Source organism: Bidens hawaiensis, unplaced genomic scaffold (genome assembly GCF_021521415.1).
Source record: "Bidens hawaiensis isolate Kalapana, Puna unplaced genomic scaffold, B.hawaiensis_p1.1 tig00014037_1, whole genome shotgun sequence".
NCBI lineage: Eukaryota > Viridiplantae > Streptophyta > Magnoliopsida > Asterales > Asteraceae > Bidens > Bidens hawaiensis.
Genome location: NW_027492208.1, coordinates 216,625 through 237,092, shown reverse-complemented (window position 1 = coordinate 237,092; position 20,468 = coordinate 216,625). Strand labels below are relative to the sequence as shown.

At 33.9% G+C, this 20,468-nt stretch overlaps 2 protein-coding genes across 2 annotated transcripts; both read right to left on the bottom strand.

The window, feature by feature from the left end:
• Nucleotides 1-2,326: 2,326 nt before the first annotated feature.
• Nucleotides 2,327-6,801, bottom strand: LOC143545793 (UDP-galactose transporter 1-like). The gene is made up of 5 exons (XM_077037611.1): nucleotides 6,625-6,801; nucleotides 5,574-5,823; nucleotides 5,291-5,498; nucleotides 3,629-3,860; nucleotides 2,327-2,662 (listed from the first exon to the last, which is right to left on the bottom strand). Exons 1-5 carry the CDS (start codon nucleotides 6,733-6,735, stop codon nucleotides 2,441-2,443), a joined length of 1,023 nt encoding a protein of 340 aa, XP_076893726.1. The 5' UTR covers nucleotides 6,736-6,801; the 3' UTR covers nucleotides 2,327-2,440.
• A 7,395-nt stretch (nucleotides 6,802-14,196) lies between these two features.
• On the bottom strand, nucleotides 14,197-18,742 carry LOC143545792 (phosphatidylinositol 4-phosphate 5-kinase 1-like). The gene is made up of 8 exons (XM_077037610.1): nucleotides 17,434-18,742; nucleotides 17,190-17,354; nucleotides 16,939-17,104; nucleotides 16,746-16,856; nucleotides 16,463-16,656; nucleotides 16,245-16,375; nucleotides 16,067-16,160; nucleotides 14,197-14,785 (listed from the first exon to the last, which is right to left on the bottom strand). The coding sequence occupies exons 1-8, from the start codon at nucleotides 18,528-18,530 to the stop codon at nucleotides 14,476-14,478; spliced, it is 2,268 nt and encodes a 755-aa protein (XP_076893725.1). The 5' UTR covers nucleotides 18,531-18,742; the 3' UTR covers nucleotides 14,197-14,475.
• Nucleotides 18,743-20,468: the final 1,726 nt, after the last annotated feature.

Sequence of the window (20,468 nt, the reverse complement as noted above, 5' to 3'; positions counted from 1 at the left end):
CACCTGGACCGGATAGCACACTTCGGATATAGGACTTTGAATTAGCAATTTAACAAATTATGGGCTCCACTTGCGAACAACTAGTGACAACTTACTCAAGGACATGATGTTGCAGCTTTTTTACAAACTTTGCTATTCACTGAATAGAGTATTTGTCGTTTCGATTTACATGTCGATTAAAATATTTTAGTATAGTTTGTAAAAGATCCTAGCAGAAAACTCTATTTTGATGTGTAAAATTCTGATTTAATGCATTGTGGTTATTCAGTGATTTTTGGTGGATTTGGGTTGTTAAAATTCTTGTGGTGAAACAGATTTTGCGGGTTAAATTCTGGATTTGGCGCGAAATTGCTATTTAATTTTTTATAAATGTTAAATATCCTTTTGACGTGGTTTTAAAACCGTGTCTAAAGATGATTAATGGAAAATATAACACCCTTTTTTGACGCGGTTTTGTGAGCATTTGACACGGTTTTAGAAACCGCGGCTAAAAACAAACTAGCTTTTGCATCACCATTTTTAGACGCGGTTTTAGACTACGTCTAAAAACCAAATTCACCGCGTCAAAAAATCATTTTTCTACTAGTGTGCATTAAGTTGGGATTATTAAAATCCAATTTTCTTTTTTTTTTAATATAGTAAGTGTTTTGAATAATTGATTGTATGAAGTATGAAGGTTAAAATTTATATGGTGACAAAGTTGAAGTTGATTAAATCTTTACATGTATGGAAAATCAAAAATATAATGTAGGTGTATGTTAAACTTTTCATTTAAATCCTAATTAAAATATATTTTATTAAAATACTTTATAGTTGGCACTAGTTTTGTTGTATACTTTTTTTAGAAGGCCTGATTTATTACCGTGCTGGCAGTCGGAGATCGTGATGTCGATGGTGGTGGTGACAATTGATGGTGGTGGTGGCGACCGATGACGGTGGTGATGGTGCCGACGACGACAAGAGGTGGTTGCCAGTGGTCGATGGTTGGGTTGGGGGGGGGGGGGGGTTGAATGATTATGGGGTGTTAGGGAATAAGATTGTAAAATAAGTTATTCCATTTTATGTAGCAACTAAACATTTTTGTTTTTTCATTCTCTCACAATGGTCTATTTCATTCGGTTTGTGATTTTTGTATACGAGCAATACCTAATTGTTTAGATGATTTTAAAGGTGATCTCAGTTTGAATTTCATTTTAAACTTACCCGAACAATAAGCTAACAAGTACAATAAAAGAAAAAAAAATCCAATAGCATAAGCTATTATGTAGTAATAAAAATCCAGAACACATGTATGTACTATGTTATAAATTAGGTTTGCTATGGAGGGGGACGAATATCATGTGAGTGGCAATGAACTCCTAAACAATATCATTTTCAATATTCCATCACACCCCTTATTATCCAATGATGTTGATAGCACATTAGCACTAGTGTCAAGTGTCAACATAATAATCATAAATAAATATCTAAACAGTTGACAATTTTAAAGATTAACATGTTAGTGAAGCAAATATCAAAATCCACCATCAAATTTTAAGTATACTTACTAATAATTATTGATAAAAGGATAAAGTTTGATTTGAGTTGAACTATCATGAAGTCCTATTCCTAACAACTCATGATTTATTATTGTTTTTGAAGTCACAAATGATTACAAATACCCCAGAGGCGAGTGATTGACAAGCGGGTGTCGCGATGAGAGATTAGGATATCAATGAGACAATGAATATGAGGAATGTGTTCTGAGGCCGGGATTAAAATGAGCTCCTTGAAAATCAACTTTTTTTTTCTAGTGAGATTCTACTTGTTTTATCTAAAAAAAACATCGATCCTTAAACAAATGATAAATGATGAGCATAGCATGTGAACTCGGGTCGCTTAGGTGTTTAATGCAGAGGCGACTTGGTAACCATATCAACTATATGTCTTCTTTTGTTTTATTACTCAAATTACATATAAAACAACTCTTGAGCCACTTGATTCGTTGGCCCTTAAGCATATAAATCAATGTAGTAAAGCAATTAATTGAGATGAAAAAGATATAAAGGAATTTGGCCTATAATAGTTTACTTTTTATGTAATATTCCTTGTGATTGAAGGATCATTTGACATAAAATGCCAACAACTAAACATCTTACGTTAAAGCGACATTTTCATCTTTAAATTATATAAATATATATATATATATATATATATATATATATATATATGTATATATATATATATATATATTTTAAATATATGTTTAGAAAACCAGGCACGGTCCTAAAATGACCATTGGGCCCAGACCTTAAACAGGTTATAGAGTAAGCTCTAAACTAGCCTTTAGGCAAAAGCTATAAGGTGTACCAAGTCCTCAAAAGGCTCAAATAATCTTTAAAAACTGCATCATAACTCAGAGTAAATGATGATGTATTTCTAAACACTGATAACAAAACTACTAAACTTTATCATCTATTTTATCGTTTACAAGTGGAGTCATTTCCAAGCGAGAACGTGGGGTCCGCGGAGTACGAGGAGTTACCGGTAGTTGGTTAGCAAGCCTGTGTCTAACATACCCGTAAAACGTGCATCCTGCAAGTGTTATCGCACACCCAAACGCGTTCATTGGGGAAATCGGGTTCTTAAATATCATCCATGAAAATGCAACCGCAAACGCCACCTTTACAAACAACAAACCGCAGGTTAAACAAGTCAACTAGAAACATTAGCTACAAATAGAATCTGGTCCAACGGGTAAGTCAAAAGTCTCACAAAGTGTCATACAAATGCATAAAACCTCCTAAGTTGTTTTGCTTTAAAAAGTATATTTATGTAATGTTGCAATAATACAGCTTTTGATAGAGGTGCATGAAAGTGAAAACTGATCCATAACCGATTAACCGAACCTAAACAAAAACCGACGGTTTGGTTTTATGTTTTCGTAGAACCGCATTTCCGGTCCGTTTTCGGTTTTGCGTGTAATTAAAACCAAAAAACGAACTGAACTAAACTGAACTTATGAATTTTCATTTTTAATGTTAAGTAATTAATAAGAACTTAACATATACTGTAACTCAAATATTTTAGCCTAAATGCATAACAATCAATTAATCATTAATTAACAAAAATATTTTGGACCAAAGTTTTATACCTAAATTCATTATCATGGGTCAATTTTTTTCAACCCAAATAGTAAAATCAAACCCGACCCGGAAGGCCAGAAACAGAAAAACACCCCAACGATTTTCAAAAACTCAAAAAACTAATTTTGGGTTTTTGGTTCGGTTTGAGCAGAAAACCAACCCAAAACGACCATACACACCCCTAGATTTTTGAATCATACAGAACACATTTATTTTTTAAAACTACCAAGTACAAGCGTTTCGGGTCAACCAAACCTGTTTGACCCACGCTACAAAATTCTTACATCGTCTTTAGTTCCAACAGGTCAAACAAGTCAACTTTAAAAACCGCATAAAACGTCTTAATCTGTTTTATTTAAAAAATTATATTCATGTAGTTTTTTGTAATCACACTGAACAAATTCTTTTAAGTATACTAACAACAGGCATTTTGGGTCAACCCAACCTGTTTGACCAACACTACAAGATGTAAAGTGGATTATGAGGATTTGGTAAATGAATACCTTAAGGTTTCCAGCAACATTGAAAGTGACAGCGGTTGTTGAATGAATGACATAGAATATGGAGAAGTTAAGGCAAAAGGCGGTTACACCTGAGCCAATAATGATTATGAAAGCGGACATAGGATTGGGGTGTGTCTGAATCCATTGTAAGACTCCGGTACCTTCTAGAAGAAGTGCAGGGACGGCTAATATCATAGTTGCAAATGGTGCCATATAGTATACCGTGTTTATGCTGTCAATATAGAACATGAGTGTCAGGCATAATAAAGATCAAATCCGAAAGAACCAATGCTTTAATTTTAAATCAGTGATTTTCTATTACAGAACGTACTTTTAAAAATAAAGTTTAGGGGAGTTTGTTAAAAGTTTATAATCAAATAAGGGACTTCGTTAACTGGTCCTTAACTGAATTTAAACTTATAATAAATGGTCTTAATCATTGATTTTATAAGTACATAATAGATAGATATTTACTAAAAGCATGTTTTTTGTACATGCAGTTTGCTCGACCATCAATTAGTAATTTAAGCGTATGCTGTAATTTCTATGTCAACTGAAGAATGCTATGTTTGACTTGGTTTGAAGTTGTTAAATATCATATTTTACCAAATCATGCATACTTTATAAGAATGATACATTATGCATAGAAAACCGGTGTTTTGAGAAACATGATTCTTTACAAATCACACATGCTTTAACTATATGTTGATAAGGAGCATACATGTGATCTTAGTCCACAATAATTCCACAGGAAAAAAAGAGAAAAAATAACTTTTAATAAGCACAAGTAGGACAAACACATAGGCTACGCAGTTAATGCGGAAAAATATCTGATATCGGTCAAGGGCCAATATTTGAGATATCAGTTATCGCGGTGGGATATTGGTATTTTTGATATCATGTAAAATTCATATATATAGCAATAACACTAATAATTCAGTATACTCTCCTGCCATTAACAAATTAACCTTTTACAACTTGCAAAACACTAGCAATCGCTGCAAGTAGGAACTAATTAAGACTTAAAACACTAACATTGAACACTAAAAATTGATAATTAAAACTTATCATCATCATCATCATCATCGTACTCAGTATATCCCACCAATAGCAAAGCTATGGTAGGGTCTGAGGAGGGTAAGATGTAGGCAGCCTTACCTCTACCCCATAGGGATAGAGAGGCTGCTTCCGGTGAGACCCCCGGCTCGATAGTAGTTTTGCATCAAGCCTTGGACATAAGGCACATGGCACTCAATCATCGGGACACCGGCTGATCGGTGCATGTACCCTTATCTTTCAGCTATCAACGCCACTACATGATGCCTGATTAACCGTCCGTCACTTTTAACGTCATTTTCACGAGATTAGTAAAATAACGTCAAAATTAGTAAGACTTAAAACGCTGATATCGGAAATATCGGCCAATATTGCCAATATTATCGGTACCGATATTTTGACTGATATTTTGACCGATATTTTACCAAGGGACCAGAATGGTGATATATCGGCGATATTGACTACATAGGCACATAGCACATAGGCAACATCGTATTCGGCATAAAAAATACCTTTTCTCTATTAAAAAATGGCATCTCTCTAAATATTACAACAAGAGGAAAAAATGGCTATTGTAGGGGTAAAGTCGTAAACAATGAAGAATACCTGTCAAACTTATAACCATGAAGCAAAGACTCTGCAAGAATAGTTTTCGTTGACGTGGCAAGACAGCCGAACAAAGCAGCACAAAACCCAAACACATTAAAACTAAGTTCTGTAACTGAAGTAAGAAGAATCCCACCGACAATTGGGACAAGAGAAGCCCAAATTCTCCAATCAAAGTACTTTCTCCACACCATCCACTGCAAAATCACTGTTCCAAATGATTTAGCATCAAACACCTCTTAGAATACAATATTTGTGTGTTTAATTTAATTATCCATCTAACCTGTTGTTGCAGGTGTAAATGACTTGATAGTTTGCATAAACGAAACAGGGATGTATCGTAAGCTGACATTTCCCAAAACTATATTGATACAAAACACAAACGACATTGGAAAGATTCTTCTCCATCGATCTTCAGGTTCAACAGATATAAGCGGTTTAACTTTTAGCACTTTGATCATCACATACGCACCAATTGACGAGCAGATAAAGTGCACACATGATACCGTCAGAGGGAATTTAAAATCAAGTTTCTGAAAGTTAACAAAGATTTACCACATGTTAGGAATTACATAGACAAAAAGGTTATAAAGAAGTGCTGCCATAGATACACCGCCCCAATCCTCATATGGGTCGTCGTATAGACAGTAAAAAAAGGGTCATCAGGGCCCGTATAGCCTATTTCAGTAGTACGAACTGTCACAACTCACATCAGTCGCTTCTGTGTCAGTAACACATCATACGACCCATATGATGTGTATGAACAGCAACTTATATCGCCAGTATAAACATTTTGGCCGGTACGACTAACCACTATAACACTCGTACAACTCATATAACCACTCATACGGTGCGTATGATTTTTCAGCGGTGTGCTTTGTCGCATCAATCGCTTATGCGTCAAACTAACACATCATACGACCCGTATGATTTCTAAAAGCACCAACTCGTATAAACATTTTGGCTATCGTGTACGCACTTAACACAAGTATCAAACATGAATACGACCCATTTAACTAGTTTATATCTCATGGCTATAAGACAGTTTTAAAAATCATGTACCAATAAAGAGAAATGACAGACCCTAGCCTACTAATTTCAATTATTTAAAAAAAAATTACATAGCGCTTTAATCGTGTCATAAACAACAGGTGCCTAATTGACAGCCCACAATCTGTAACTCACATATATAAGCCTATGAGTCAAATAATAAAGCAAGCTATTCTAATCCAAAGTCAAATAATAAACCTATTCTAAGTGAAAGTGAATATTGCAATCAGAAAGGTGAATAATAATAATAATACGCAAATGAAATAGAAAAGGAAATGGTTGACCTGAAAGATCCATTTGTTCATGATGATGACGGCAACGTTGAAAGTCCACCATTGGAAGATGGCGAATACGGATCGGAACACGCTCCAAGAACACAATCGGCTTTCCTCCATTATTATTATTATGAATTCAGATCCAAATTACAATTGTCCAGCTACCTCAGATCCAAATGATATTAAATTAAAAACATATATTCTCTATACCCAAGCGATGAAAGAGGATGATGCTTTTGTAAGTGTGAGGTGAGTGGTGTTCAACATCAACATGATTATGATTGTGGATTTGGATCTGGTATTAGGCACCCACACCCATTGGCCTTCTCTTTTTCCTCTTCACGCCACCCCCTACTTAATATTTTTATTATTATTATTATTATTATTATTATTATTATTATTCCGTTTAATGGTATTTTCAAGACTCAAGAATCAACCTTATTGTATATAACTGGCTTGGGTTGATTCCAGTCTTACTCGGTTTATGCTCACTCATATACAAGCAATCAAGTCAAACCCAATCCGACACAGACCCGTTTACTCAGGAGACGTGTTTCTCAAACTAGAGAAATTCATTAAACTTAAGCACCAAAATCATTCAACACAACATGGTGTCTTTAACTAAACATAAATAAAAACAAATTCCTAGAGGTATGTCGGTCATTATTCCATATAGCCAGTCGTGCTACTCCATACCAACACCACACATACGTACAATTAACTTGATATGAATAATAGCAGTCAATTACCCTGAATGAGTTGTAGTTTCAAGGTCATTCTGAGCTTTGATAACATATCATAGTATACTCATCATGGTTATAGCATAACTACGTTTATAACTCTAAAGTCATCATCATAAACATCATATAGCATGCACATTCATCCCCCTCACATATCATACACATCATGATAACATTATACATGGAACACATGTAAGGGTAGCAGGCCTTCCATGTGTTCTCATATCCATTTAGTACATACCTAAGTAAAGTGAACATGTACAAGGGTCGTAGGTTTTCATATGTTCACATATCCATTCCACATGCATGGTTTGCTCCTACCCGGCTCGAAACTTATGTTTTTCTTTGTGTTTTAGGTTATATGTATAATTTTCTTACAGATTTTAAGGCCCCACCCATGTAACATTCGTCATTTTTGATCTTTTTTGTATTTGTATTTGTATCAAAACCTGACCCGATTTGTAAACCAAATCTTTCACTAATATAAAATGTTGGATTTTTATGTTTCATGATCATCTCTTACCTTTTGGATTTGTTACTAGATTGTATTATTTAAACCTTTTTTTTAAAAAAAAAACACATGCAAGTATTGATATAAAACAAGGAAAACAAGTTTGACTCCTTCCCTATATAAACAACCCCATCCTCTTCATTATTCTTTGCTCATTCATCTTCTTTCTCTCCCAAATAAAGTTTATATCTCTAACTAGAGGTTCTTAATAATCAAGCAATAACCTTCTTTAATTCTTATTTGTTACTTATTAATTCATATCTTGTGGCACAACATATATATAATATGCACCCCTTGTTTCCTTCGGCTTTCATCTTCTTCGGGAGGTGATATGCTACAAGGCAAGGCTACATGGAGAACTTTTTGTAGTTCTTGTTTATACTATTTTCCTTTAATGCTTTTCTAGTCTTGTTCATATTGTAAGTAGTTTAGCTTTTAATTCATGTTTAAAGAGTTTCATGGTATTGGTTATGAAGTCACTAGTCTCGGTTTTATCCCAAGATTAGACCCGAATCAAGACCGAACCAAGATCAAACTCTTGTTTACTAGTCTTGTTTATACTATTTCCCTTTAATGCTTTTGTTTATATTGTAAGTAGTTTAGTTTTAATTCATGTTTAAAGAGTTTCATGGTATTGGTTATGAAGTCACTAGTCTCGGTTTCATCCCGAGATTAGACCCGAATCAAGACCGAACTAAGACCGAACTCTTGTTTACTAGCTTTTGTTTTAAATAGTTTTGTTTAAAATAGTTAAATAAACATGTTTATGAAAGATTTGAACTTTGGAACTTCTAAAACCATTTTGATAGTTCTATGGTATTTGGGTATGTGGCAACCATCCTCGGTATCATTCCGAGTCAAGGACCGAACCAAAACCGAACTAAACCGAGTTCACTTGCCTAAGACACACAAGTGTGTTTTTGGCCATCGAAATTCATCTTTTCTTCAAGAATGTATTTTAAACAAATTTTAAGTATTTTTATCAACTTACTTGGTGTGTCGGTATCCAACTTGATCTTATAACAAGCTTGGAACGGTGATACCAAATACACACTTAACGGACGTTAAGGTTCTTCATAATAGAACTATATACTTAGTTAAGTCTTTCGATTTTATTGAGTTGTCTCAAAACATTTTGGAAAGTTAACTTTGAGTTTAGTTAATTATCTAGACCCAAATTAACAAATCCGAACACTCGATTAAAACCTTGTTTTGGTGTTCATATACCCAAAGGGTCTTGCATTAGTGCATTATAACCCACATAAGTTACTTAACATAGGTTGAGTAATAATTATGAATGAAATACCAAGACCCGGTTTCGAGTAAACTTACTTTTTAGAACATGTCTTTAATTTCCCAAGTATTTACATTTTTAAACCATAAACTTCATTTATTTACTTTACTTGTCATATTTTATTTTAAACCCTTCCATGACTACCTACTAACTTAAGACCCGTTTAATCTAGGTCTTGCTCGTTAAACCCGATCTCCAATTATTCACGAATCAATCTTTCAAGTTACTTAGTTAACATGAGTACATTTCATCCCCCCTTTTCACTTTTATCTTTTGGGGGTAACATGCATACTTATTCAAACAAAAATGACTTATATTATACTCATTTCTCAAACCACAAACTTTAGGGTATATGATGCTAGAATACTTGCTCTATTGTGTGTTATATGTCTCATATGCTTTACGTGCGCGAGTGTTTATTTTTATGTTGTTGTTGAGCCTCATTAAGTATGATCATACGCTCCCCTAACCACTTAGCCTTGTGCTAGTAGAATAGGGCCTCATTATCCAAGTATGTCGGTATTCTTACCGATTAGAAAGGATCCTCATTTACATATGTTTATATACCATGATTGGTGCTTTTATTTATAGTCTCATATACGTTTGTGGATTTCACTCATATTATAGATACTCAAAACTATGAAATTGCTCACCAACATACGTGTTGACAAATGTTATTTTATGCATGTTACAGGTTTGATTATTACTTGAGTTGGAGTTTAAAGACGTCATTCTATTTTGATACCGCTAGGTTATTAGAAGAATGAACAATATCTATTTCTTATGTTTTGATGTTATTTGTATGAACAATATGTGTTACTTTGGTGATTGAATGAAATTAATGAGTTGATTAAATATTGTCACTTTAATAATGTCTTGTGTATTTGTCAAATCACGTTGCACCCCGGCATATTTCGCCGCCTTTGGTCGGGGTGTGACAACCCATGCTTCAATTACTTGTGAAGAAAATTTCATATAGGTGATATTAGTGTTTTCGTGTTTCTTTAGGTAATTAGATTAACTTAAAACCAATAAAAATTACAATATAAATTAGCTTGAGCTAAGAATACTCTTACTTTACTGATGTGGAACCTCTAAGTTTATTAGGGGTGAAATTAAAATCAGGTTCTACAAAGTCTTACTTTGCTAATGTGGAACCTCTTAGTTTATTATGGTCCGAAGATAGCCCTTAAATCATATATAGCCCGAAGATAGCCCCCCTAGTGGTTTCAACATGAATTCATTAAAAACTAAAATACATGAACCATTTTAGATTTGGGTTTTATGGTTCTTGGATTTATTGAGCCGGGTTATATCGGGTTTTGGGTTAAGTAGCAAGTTGTGAAAGGGCTACAATTTGGTGGGCAAAGTGCTACAACAAGCTTCAATTTGATGGGATGTGTTTGTTTTATTTAATTCGGCCCACAAATGAGATTAGAGAAAAAATGGTTATAAGTATATCGTTGTGCATATTTTATTATAGCGATCAAACTATCAAGTATCAACACTCTTAACATAACTCTAGAGTAATACTTAAAAACTATCAAACACTAAGAGTTAAATCATTTAAATAGAATCAAACGAAACAACCATCTTAATTACCTAGGAAAAATCAGTTTTGATTATTGAAATACATCGGGTTAATTGGACTAACCCAAATTACCAAAAGCACATCCAACTACTGAACCAATTAAGAGACCTTGGGGTACGGGTTAAACAGGTTTACTAGTTTATCGGGTCAGGTTCTGATTAAAATAGAATGAGAACGAAACAACCATCTTAACAACCATCATTTAATTAAATCATTTAAATAGAATCAAACGAAACAACCATCTTAATTACCTAGGAAAAATCAGTTTTGATTATTGAAATACATCGGGTTAATTGGACTAACCCAAATTACCAAAAGCACATCCAACTACTGAACCAATTAAGAGACCTTGGGGTACGGGTTAAACAGGTTTACTAGTTTATCGGGTCAGGTTCAGATTAAAAAGGGCGGCCTTGAATAACGGGGCCTTGTGAAAGAATTATAAAAAAATCACAAATTGAATTAGGAGTTACAAAAAATAATGTCCACTAACTCACGAGTAGTTTGAATTTTTTGTGGTCCAATTTCTGTCGTTGGATCCATGAGTTAGTTGACTTGTTAGCATTATTTAGGAGATCAATAGATGCTTCAATCTAAATCTAAAGTTAAAGGCCTACATGTATCATGATCTTCTTATGTTTGTTCCTTTGTTCTTGATCATAATTCATACTGACTTGGATCTGAACCGTAGGACTAGAAGTGCCATTAGGCCCATTGGCCATTACAACTGTTACTTGAGTTTTATTTAAGTCCAAAGATGTGCAAATTGTTGGACCTAACATTTGGGCTAAAAGCCCAAAAAAGTTCCTCACGTTAATTAAGTTACAATCTAGTATCATCTCTCTTTAATGATCAACGATAATCTGCTTAGATGCATAGTCAAGGAAAACAATTAAAGACGAACAAGTGAAACATGAAGAAAGAAACAAACCGAGGCGGTGGTGGCGACGGTGGTAGTGATGATGACAACAATGTTACGATGATATGACAAATTTTAATTCCTTTGGTTGAATTCATTCACCATTTAAAAGAATACTAAATTAGTAAATTCTTTTACATGAAAGAATTTTAAGGATTTCAATTCATTTATTCTCGACCAAACATGTCAACCTTTAAATTCAGATTTTAATTTAATGTCAACAGATCAATTATGTAAAGAATATAATCCATATTAAAATTTCTTCTAGCAAATTTCAGTGACCATACACCCTCTTAAATATATACATATAATCATTTGACTTTAATAACTTAATATGAAAACCTAAATACATACTAACCTAAATTAATAATCTAAATCATTAGCCATGTTATACTATTATTTATATAATGTGTTATTTGAGTTTTCAATAAAGTTTGAATTATTTTATTTTGAATGTAGAAAAGTTACAAAGTGTTTGTATTTTCCCAAAATAAGTAACAATTTTATTATATCACAAATGACAAGTCCATGGATATTTTTCAGATTCAGACCCATGCTTCGGATCTCTGAAAACAGAGGTGATACTTTGGTCAACAAAGTTGTTCATAGCCACCCACCATGTTTCCTGTTATTTACCCTTTTACCCCTCCTGTGGGTCCCACCAGGGTTAGTGAAATGACCGAACAGCCCCCACCCTTTCTACCAGATATATTACAGGATGCAGACGTGACATGTCCCAGCACCAAACACATCATCTATCTGGACATATACTAATATTTTATCACACTAAATCAAAAGAGATATATTTTTTGCAGAGTTTTGTTCTACCTTTATATTAAAAAAACAATCATGTTTATTGGTATAAGTTTAAGAGTTCAATCCATTGTCGCGTCTCACTTTTTTAAGCTTAAAGATACTTTAATCCTACCTATGTTGGTTTAAAACTATGTTACACACATATAACGGTCAAGCTCGAGTTTTGTTCAGGTTTAGTGCTTCTGGTGGTAGTTAGCTGACAAAAATTACATAAAATAAACTCGTGTATTATATGTTTTCACCACATCTATGAGACATACATGATATACTACTAGGGTGTTCCCTCTTGTCGGGCTTAGGGATACCGGGTTTGTTGCTAGGCAGACGGTGTTAAAGACAGAAGCAGGAAAAATTACTAAGCACGAGAACGCTTGTGCTGAGAATCAACATGCCTTCATCCCTTTTGCTTTTGATACATTTGGGTCTCTCGCCCCCGATGGTGCTGCATTTTTAAAAAGAGTTCAGTGGGTCGTGCACGGTAACTCAACGACGCCGAAGAACGATAACTGTGTTTTCAGTATGATCGGTTTTGCCATTCAAAAGAGGGTGGCGGCGCAGCTTGTTGCCCGCTTACCTGCCTCTCTGTTGTAACTGAATCCTTTTTTTAGTTAAATAAACTAAACTTATTTATTGTAATAAAGGCATTTATATTGATGCTTTTTTTAATTAATGATGATAATGCTCTTAAAGGTGGTGTCACAATGGTTGTAAGTAGTAGTAAAGACTATCATTCATCATATTGAAGAGAGTTTAAAACCTTGAAAACGTTATTCAAAATAAATCAATTACGATCAAACGTAATAGAAGACCTTGTAATTACAAGATCAATTGTTGTTCGTTATTAGTGCATATAATGCAGAGTCCAACTACTTATGCTGGTGGTTTTTTACATTGTTTTCTATATATAGGGTGTGGGTAACCGACACTACTTTCTTTACTTTTGAATGTACCATATATTAGAGCATTTCGACCGATGTCTAAGATTTTATTATATATTTGTGGTCAAGACTCAAGATTACCATAAAACCAATTTTTAGCTTAGTTTAACATGGTTACACTTACAACAACAATGTATCACTATTTATAATTAAAAAAAACTATCGATATAATGATTTAAAAGGAAAGGTTATCAATAAAAATTAGTTATAATTGGTTTTGGTTACACTACGAATTTTGTTTTGGTTTTGGTTATAATTAGTCATAATGTTTTTAACGGCGAACAAACAGAGAATCATCTAGATACTCTATACGGATGACCCGATGACAATAGGTCACTACCAGCTGGCCCAACGCTGACATACAGAGCCCTTAAACACCTCCAACTTGTCTCCGGCTTCGAATACCAAAGACCAGTTAATTGTAAAATCCAAATACCATCAGAATCAAACTGAATATCACAAAAATTTCAATGTTCATTATTAACATAATAAATCATATTCAAAAAATAACTATATATTGACGATAATAAATATATAATTAATATAAAAGTTAGCTGGTCTAGATAGTAAATTTACCAATTTGGCCAATTTGCTTTCACATCTTTTTATGCAGACTTCTGTACCCCCCTCCCAACACAAAACAAAAGTCATTCAACCACACATTCCTGTTCTGGTCCTCCCCCTAACTTACCCTAATTACCAAATTAACCTTCCAAATATAAACTTACAAAAATTCACCTTCCAATATATAAAATTGTCAAATTAGCACCATTTCATTTCTCACTCTATAACAACACCCTGTACACTTTCACTTATTCCCAAACTCCCTATAACCTTCCTTTTTTTTTTTACTTTTCATTTTCTTCACATATTCCTTGCTACCCACAAAAATTTCAAGGAAAACAATTCAAGAAAATAACACATTAACAACAATAATCCAACCCCCCCCCCTCACCCAACATGTACACAAACAACCGGTGGCCCGACTCCGTTCCGAGCTTGTTGACTTTTCAACAAGTCAACACGAACGAGCAAATGGTTTGATGATCAATCATCTGTCTTCAACGAAGATTCTGCCTATGAAATCACGAAAGCGTTTGGAATAAAGCTTTGGATCCACAGCCGAGATGGACGTGGGGTCCGCTTGCAAGGATTTGTATGCATGCTCTAGCTTCTTGCTAATATCGTAATCTTGTAAAATGTCGATGATTCCAAAGTAGAGGACTACCTCGTATGTTTCACCGGTTCTTGAAGGTGTCAACAGGTTGAATCCACCAGGGGTATATTGGTCAAAATCACTTCTCCTGCCCATTCTCTCCGCCCTAGCTGGCATGTTGGCTCCCAATCTGATCAACGGTTTCCTGATAAAGAAATATAATACTTTTTTATTAAAAAAATACCATTGTAGTAACAACTATGTATGTAGATAAAGTCAAACCATTACCCATATGCCATATGAATCATGCATATTATTTAAATGATTATATTTGGCAAATTTGACCAAAATATAAATTTAGATAATATCAACCATTACCCACCCATATGCCAAATGTACCAAATATAACATCTAAAAGAATATTTTGTTTACAAATTTGAGAATAAAATTCAAAGCCAAAGCCAAAGCCAAAGCCAAAGCCAAAACATGAACATATGTCAAGAAATGGAATTAGAAAGCCATAATAATACTATATGAAGAATATCATTTGAAAGACTATTTTCGACAAATTTTAGTTTAAAAAGGTCAAAGTCAAAGCCAAAACACAAACATATGTCAAGAAATGGAATTAGAAAGCCAATAATAATACTATATGAAGAATATCATTTGAAAGACTATTTTCGACAAATTTTAGTTTAAAAAGGTCAAAGTCAAAGCCAAAACACAAACATATGTCAAGAAATGCAATTAGAATTTAGAAGACTATAATAACACTTATCAATGATTAGAAGATATCAACCGTTACTCGTATGTCATATGGATCAAGAAGAGCATTTGCAGGATAATTTTCGGCAAAGTTAAGAATAAAATGCCAAAGTCAAGGTCAAAAACATTAATGTGTCAAGAAATGCAATTAGAAGACCACAAAAATACTTAATATGCTAATTTCGATGGTATTAACCATTACCATTATGACATATGGATCAAGAAGAGTATTTCCAGGATTAAATTTGGCAAATTTATTAGATAAGGTCAAAGTCAAAGCTAACACAAACAGGTTACAGGTGTCAAGAAATGCAATTAGAAGGCTATAATAATACTTAGACATGAACTTGGGTAAAGTCAACGATTACCCATATGACATATGGATCAAGAAGAGCATTTCCAGAATTGTTTTTGGCAAATATGAAAAGATGGGGTCAAAGTCAAGAGCAAAACACAAACATGTGGCACGACACGCATTAGAAGGCCATAATAATACATAGAGGTCCCCACGAACAAACCTTGTCTAATGAACTATATCAAATTATAAATTTCCCAACCACCATAATCAAAACACCATTTATAAAAAATGGTTGTCAACTTAAAAGACCATTAAAACTTATCAACCACCAATGCAATGTCACAATAATAAGCCTATTAAACCGAAAATTCAATGGGAAAAGTTAAATAATTAATTAAGACATGTGACAACACGAAAACATACCGGCCAGACAAAACACGATCCATGTCTTGTAATTCCGCTTCAAGAAACCGACATCCTCGCATAAACTTTTCGTTTTGGTATGAATCACTCTTTCCTAAAATGGCATTAATTAATTAATGTTACAACTAATAAGCACCAAATATTGTTTTAACAAAAAAAAAGAAGATAAGATAATTACCGTTTCTCAATAAAAATGGCGATAAGCCCATTTTGTCACCGGTATTATCTTGACGAAAGTGCATGCCAACTAGAAGACTATAATCCATTATTTTCTCGCCCTCTAAAAACTCACAATCTCGGTTTATTTGTCTGAAAACACATAAAACAAACACAATATGTAAGCTAAATGAGTTAATATAAACCGCATAAGCTGAAAAAGTAACAAATTATACTAACTTGATTAGTTCTTTGAACCAATTTTCTTGAAGACGAAACACATAGTTGAGGTCAAGATCTTTAAGTGTGGTGGTTTCATCAATTTCTTCCTCCGGTTTATCGGTTGTGCGCCCGTGAGATGATCCTTTAAGATCGAATCTTCTATGGATTCGATACTCGGAGCAAAATAGATTCCCCATAACAATAAAGCGAGTCTACATGACAATAAAATAGAAACATTGTAATTAGTTGCAAAACCAAAATCCAAAAAACCCTAAACTGCTAAAACCGGATATTAACTTACCTTAACGCCACCGACGGGTTTGACACAATGAACACCAAAAAACTTTGTGACGAGAGAATTCTCGTAACGACAAACGTGCTGGTAATAACTTGGCAGCATTTTAATTAAAACCTGATATCATTCAAACTTCAAACTTTAGCTTCAATGCATCAATAAGAAACAATCAATCAAGATTCAAGATCTTTATATATACCTTGACTTCAGACTTTTTAACAGTTTTGATCATAAACCGATCATCCTGCGTTAAATAAAAAAAGCTCCCACTTTTCCCAGGAGACGAAAGCTCACGAAGCGCATCGTTCCCACAAATTGCCAACATATAATCCGCGGGATCCACTTGAAACAACTTGCGTAAACGTCTAAAAACATTAACAATTCATCAACAAAATATGAACACTAATAACAAATTCAATATTCAAGCATCTGAATTAAACTTAAAATTACCTAAACACGATCGGACAATAATCCTTCCACCGAAACTCTCCCGATTGATGCGGAGGCGTAAGCTTGGTTCCTTCCGGTGGAAACCGTGTCCAAAACTTTTCTTTCGGTTCAAAATCAGTCGTCTTTAGGTCTCGTATTACCGAAGCATGTTTCCCAACAGAATACCTATAACAAACCATAAACTTTTATCACTTAAACAGATTGTTCAAATTCATACAAATTGTAGAATATATCAAACTTTTACCTGATACCCAATTGGAGATTAAGCATCAAATCATAATTCTTATGCCCTTTTGAAATCATCTGTCCGGGCTTCTTCGCCTCACCGCCATTAAAACAACACGGGTTCCTCCGAAACTGCCTAATCTCGTGCCCACCCAAACCCATTGAATCCCTATACAACATTGTAGCTTCAGCATTATCAATAATATCACAAGTAATATCCCCAGCTTCACCATCAGACTCCCAAATACAAATCCTCGGAAAACTCCTTTCGGTTAAACTCCCTCGAGACCCATCCACCGAAGACCGCTTTCGCCCCGTCGAAACCGTAAACCCGTCATCCAAAAATGGCGCAGCAAGCTTATGACTAAACCCTAACTTATTATTAATATCGCCTGCATAAAATGTTCCGTTAAGTTTTTTATTATCATTATCCGTCCCGCCGTTAGTCCAGTTACCAGCATAACAGGCACCATCCGGCCACGTGTAAATCCCGTCATCTTTCGGCACACCATTCTCCCATTTCCCGTCATAACGGTTTCCGTTAGCCCAAATAAAAACACCCCTACCGTTAATAACGCCGTTTCTCCACTCACCCACATACTCATTCCCATTCTTCCAAACATAACTGCCGTTACCGTCTCGTAAATTCCGCCACCACATGCCATCATAATAATCTCCATTACTATAATGCTTCACACCGTACCCATGTTTCCGGTCAGCCAGCCACGCGCCGCGGTACGTGTGGCCGTCAAAGCCAGTAAACGTGCCGGAGCCTTCCATCCGGCCGGACTTAAACTCGCCTTCGTACGTGGCACCGGACGGCCACGAGAACCTGCCCTTGCCGGAAGCTTTGCCGCGTTTCCATTCGCCTTCGTACATACATCCGTCGGACCATAAGTACTTGCCGGATCCGTGAGGGACGTTGCCGGAGAAGCTGCCGATGTAAAGATCGCCGTTTTTTAAGTGTTTTTCTAGGGTGGTTGTTGGGGTTACACGGCGGCCGGAGGTGGACTGAGATCTGCTCCGGTGGGTTGAAGCTAAAGAGTCTGTTTCGTCGTCGGATTTCTTCTTTTTGGTGGTGACATTGTCTGATAATATTATTAGTTGTTCCGGCATGGTTTTGGAAGGTTTTAAAATAAACCCAGAAATGGTGAAGAGATTGGAAGCATTTAGAGAGAGAAAGAGAGAGTGAATGGGTAAAATCTGGAAGAGAAAAAGTGCAGATTATTATTATTATTATTATTATTATTGTGAGAGAGAGAGAGAGAGAGAGATTGTAAATGTAAAGGGAATCGTCGTGGATCCGGCGTTGTTGTTGCATTGGAAAACGTTAAGTTAATATTATGAATATGATTTATGCTTTACGTCGTCGTTTTATGCCATGTATTTTTGCTACTAATCACACAAAACCCACCCTTCTTCTTCTTATTATTGTTATTTACTTTTTTTATTACATGTGAATAATCATCTTTCACTTTGGAACACCTTCATATTAATTTCCATCTTTTTAAAGTCATACTTAATTTATAGTGGTATATATTGTTGTTGTTTTCAAGTTTATATCTAAATAATTAAAGGCATACATGAATTGAATATTTAAAATTATCAATACTAAAATAATCACTTTTTATAATAATAACTAGAAGATGATAAAATTTAATAGAGTACTTAAATTTATGTGTTTTTTTCTATTTAATATATACAAAATATAAAAATATTAGTTACTAAATATATGAATTGTTATAAATTAAATAAAAAAAATGCAAGTAATAAGATGGATGGTGAGCTGGCAGTTTGAAACAAAAACGTGTAAATAATCACTGGGAGAGAAACAATGGTTTTTTTAGATTGGTTTGAATTTTAAAATATAACATGGAATGATAAGTTAATTATTTGAAACAAAAACATGTATGTTACACTTAGATGCTCTAAGATCAGGTTTTATAGGGATGTAATTATGTAAAGTATGAAGTCACGGTGAAGGAATTTGGCCACAACATTACAACATGTTTGGTGTGAAGTGTGAAAGGGTGTTGCCTATATTTTGGTGACCACCATAGTGAGTGTTGCTTCTCTTTTGATCTCATCATTTGTTTTTTAATGTCAATTATACATGCTACCTCTTTTTACTTCACCCATAGTCACATTTTACTTGTAATAAATGTCAAAACCCATTTTTCTCTTTCGCATTGTATGTTTCACCGCTCTCATAACATATAGTCTAATATAAAAAAATTGAAAGTATAAATTATGTGTTGTTATCCTGATACAAAGAAAAGGTGTTTGCTTTTACATACATGTATTACAACTTTAATACGTTACAAACACTAGTATAAACTTTGTATCTATACATTACCTAATAGATGGTGTTTTGGTAACTGAATTGGTTATTGAATAGTCCTTTTTATAAGTTTGAATAGTCCTTTTTATAAGTTTGTCGGTTAGATCGATGATTCCAAATTAATGATTGATGTTTAAGTATTTTTGAAAAATATTTAAATACTAAGTAAAATATAAATTCTGTACTAGGTTAACAAAAATGTATTTTTTTCCATAAAATTAATGGAAAAGATATTTTTGGAAATAAAAGAAAATAAGTGTGTGTGTGAAATTATATTATTAATATCTTTCTAATAAATTTGGTAAACGTTCTCTTATTTGGTTTCATATATTGGTAGGTAATTTTTTTTTCAAAAACTTTTGTAAAGAAAAACATTTATACCCTTCCAACCTTTTTAACCAAACCAATAAAAGGTAAAAAAAATTGAGGTTTTGTTGTATGTATTAAAAAAACTTACTACAACCCTAATGTAGTTTTGTTATATGAAATCAAATGACAAAGGTAACACTTGCAATCTTGTTGACTTGTTGTATGTAATTTTCATTTCTATAGTATTTCTACTCTAATCTTGTTATATTCAATGAACTAGGTTACTAACCCGTGTAGTACACGGGTAAAAATTAGGAAATTCGCCACGTAAAGAATTATATATTTGAATATTATATTATTTACTTTTTAACCATTATAAAATGTTTTTTTATAGCTTCATATAA

Bases quoted from the DNA above. Each gene is read 5' to 3' on its own strand.
- LOC143545793 (XM_077037611.1), bottom strand. From the start codon at position 6,735: ATGGAGGAAAGCCGATTGTGTTCTTGGAGCGTGTTCCGATCCGTATTC. The intron at 5,824-6,624 runs GTCAACCATTTC...GTTAACTTTCAG, and splicing joins TGAACAAATGGATCTTTCAG to AAACTTGATTTTAAATTCCC. The intron at 2,663-3,628 runs GTATTCATTTAC...TTGTTTGTAAAG, and splicing joins ATGTTGCTGGAAACCTTAAG to GTGGCGTTTGCGGTTGCATT.
- LOC143545792 (XM_077037610.1), bottom strand. From the start codon at position 18,530: ATGCCGGAACAACTAATAATATTATCAGACAATGTCACCACCAAAAAG. The intron at 16,857-16,938 runs GTATATATAAAG...GAATGATATCAG, and splicing joins TTAAAAAGTCTGAAGTCAAG to GTTTTAATTAAAATGCTGCC. The intron at 16,376-16,462 runs GTTAGTATAATT...ATGTGTTTTCAG, and splicing joins TGGTTCAAAGAACTAATCAA to ACAAATAAACCGAGATTGTG.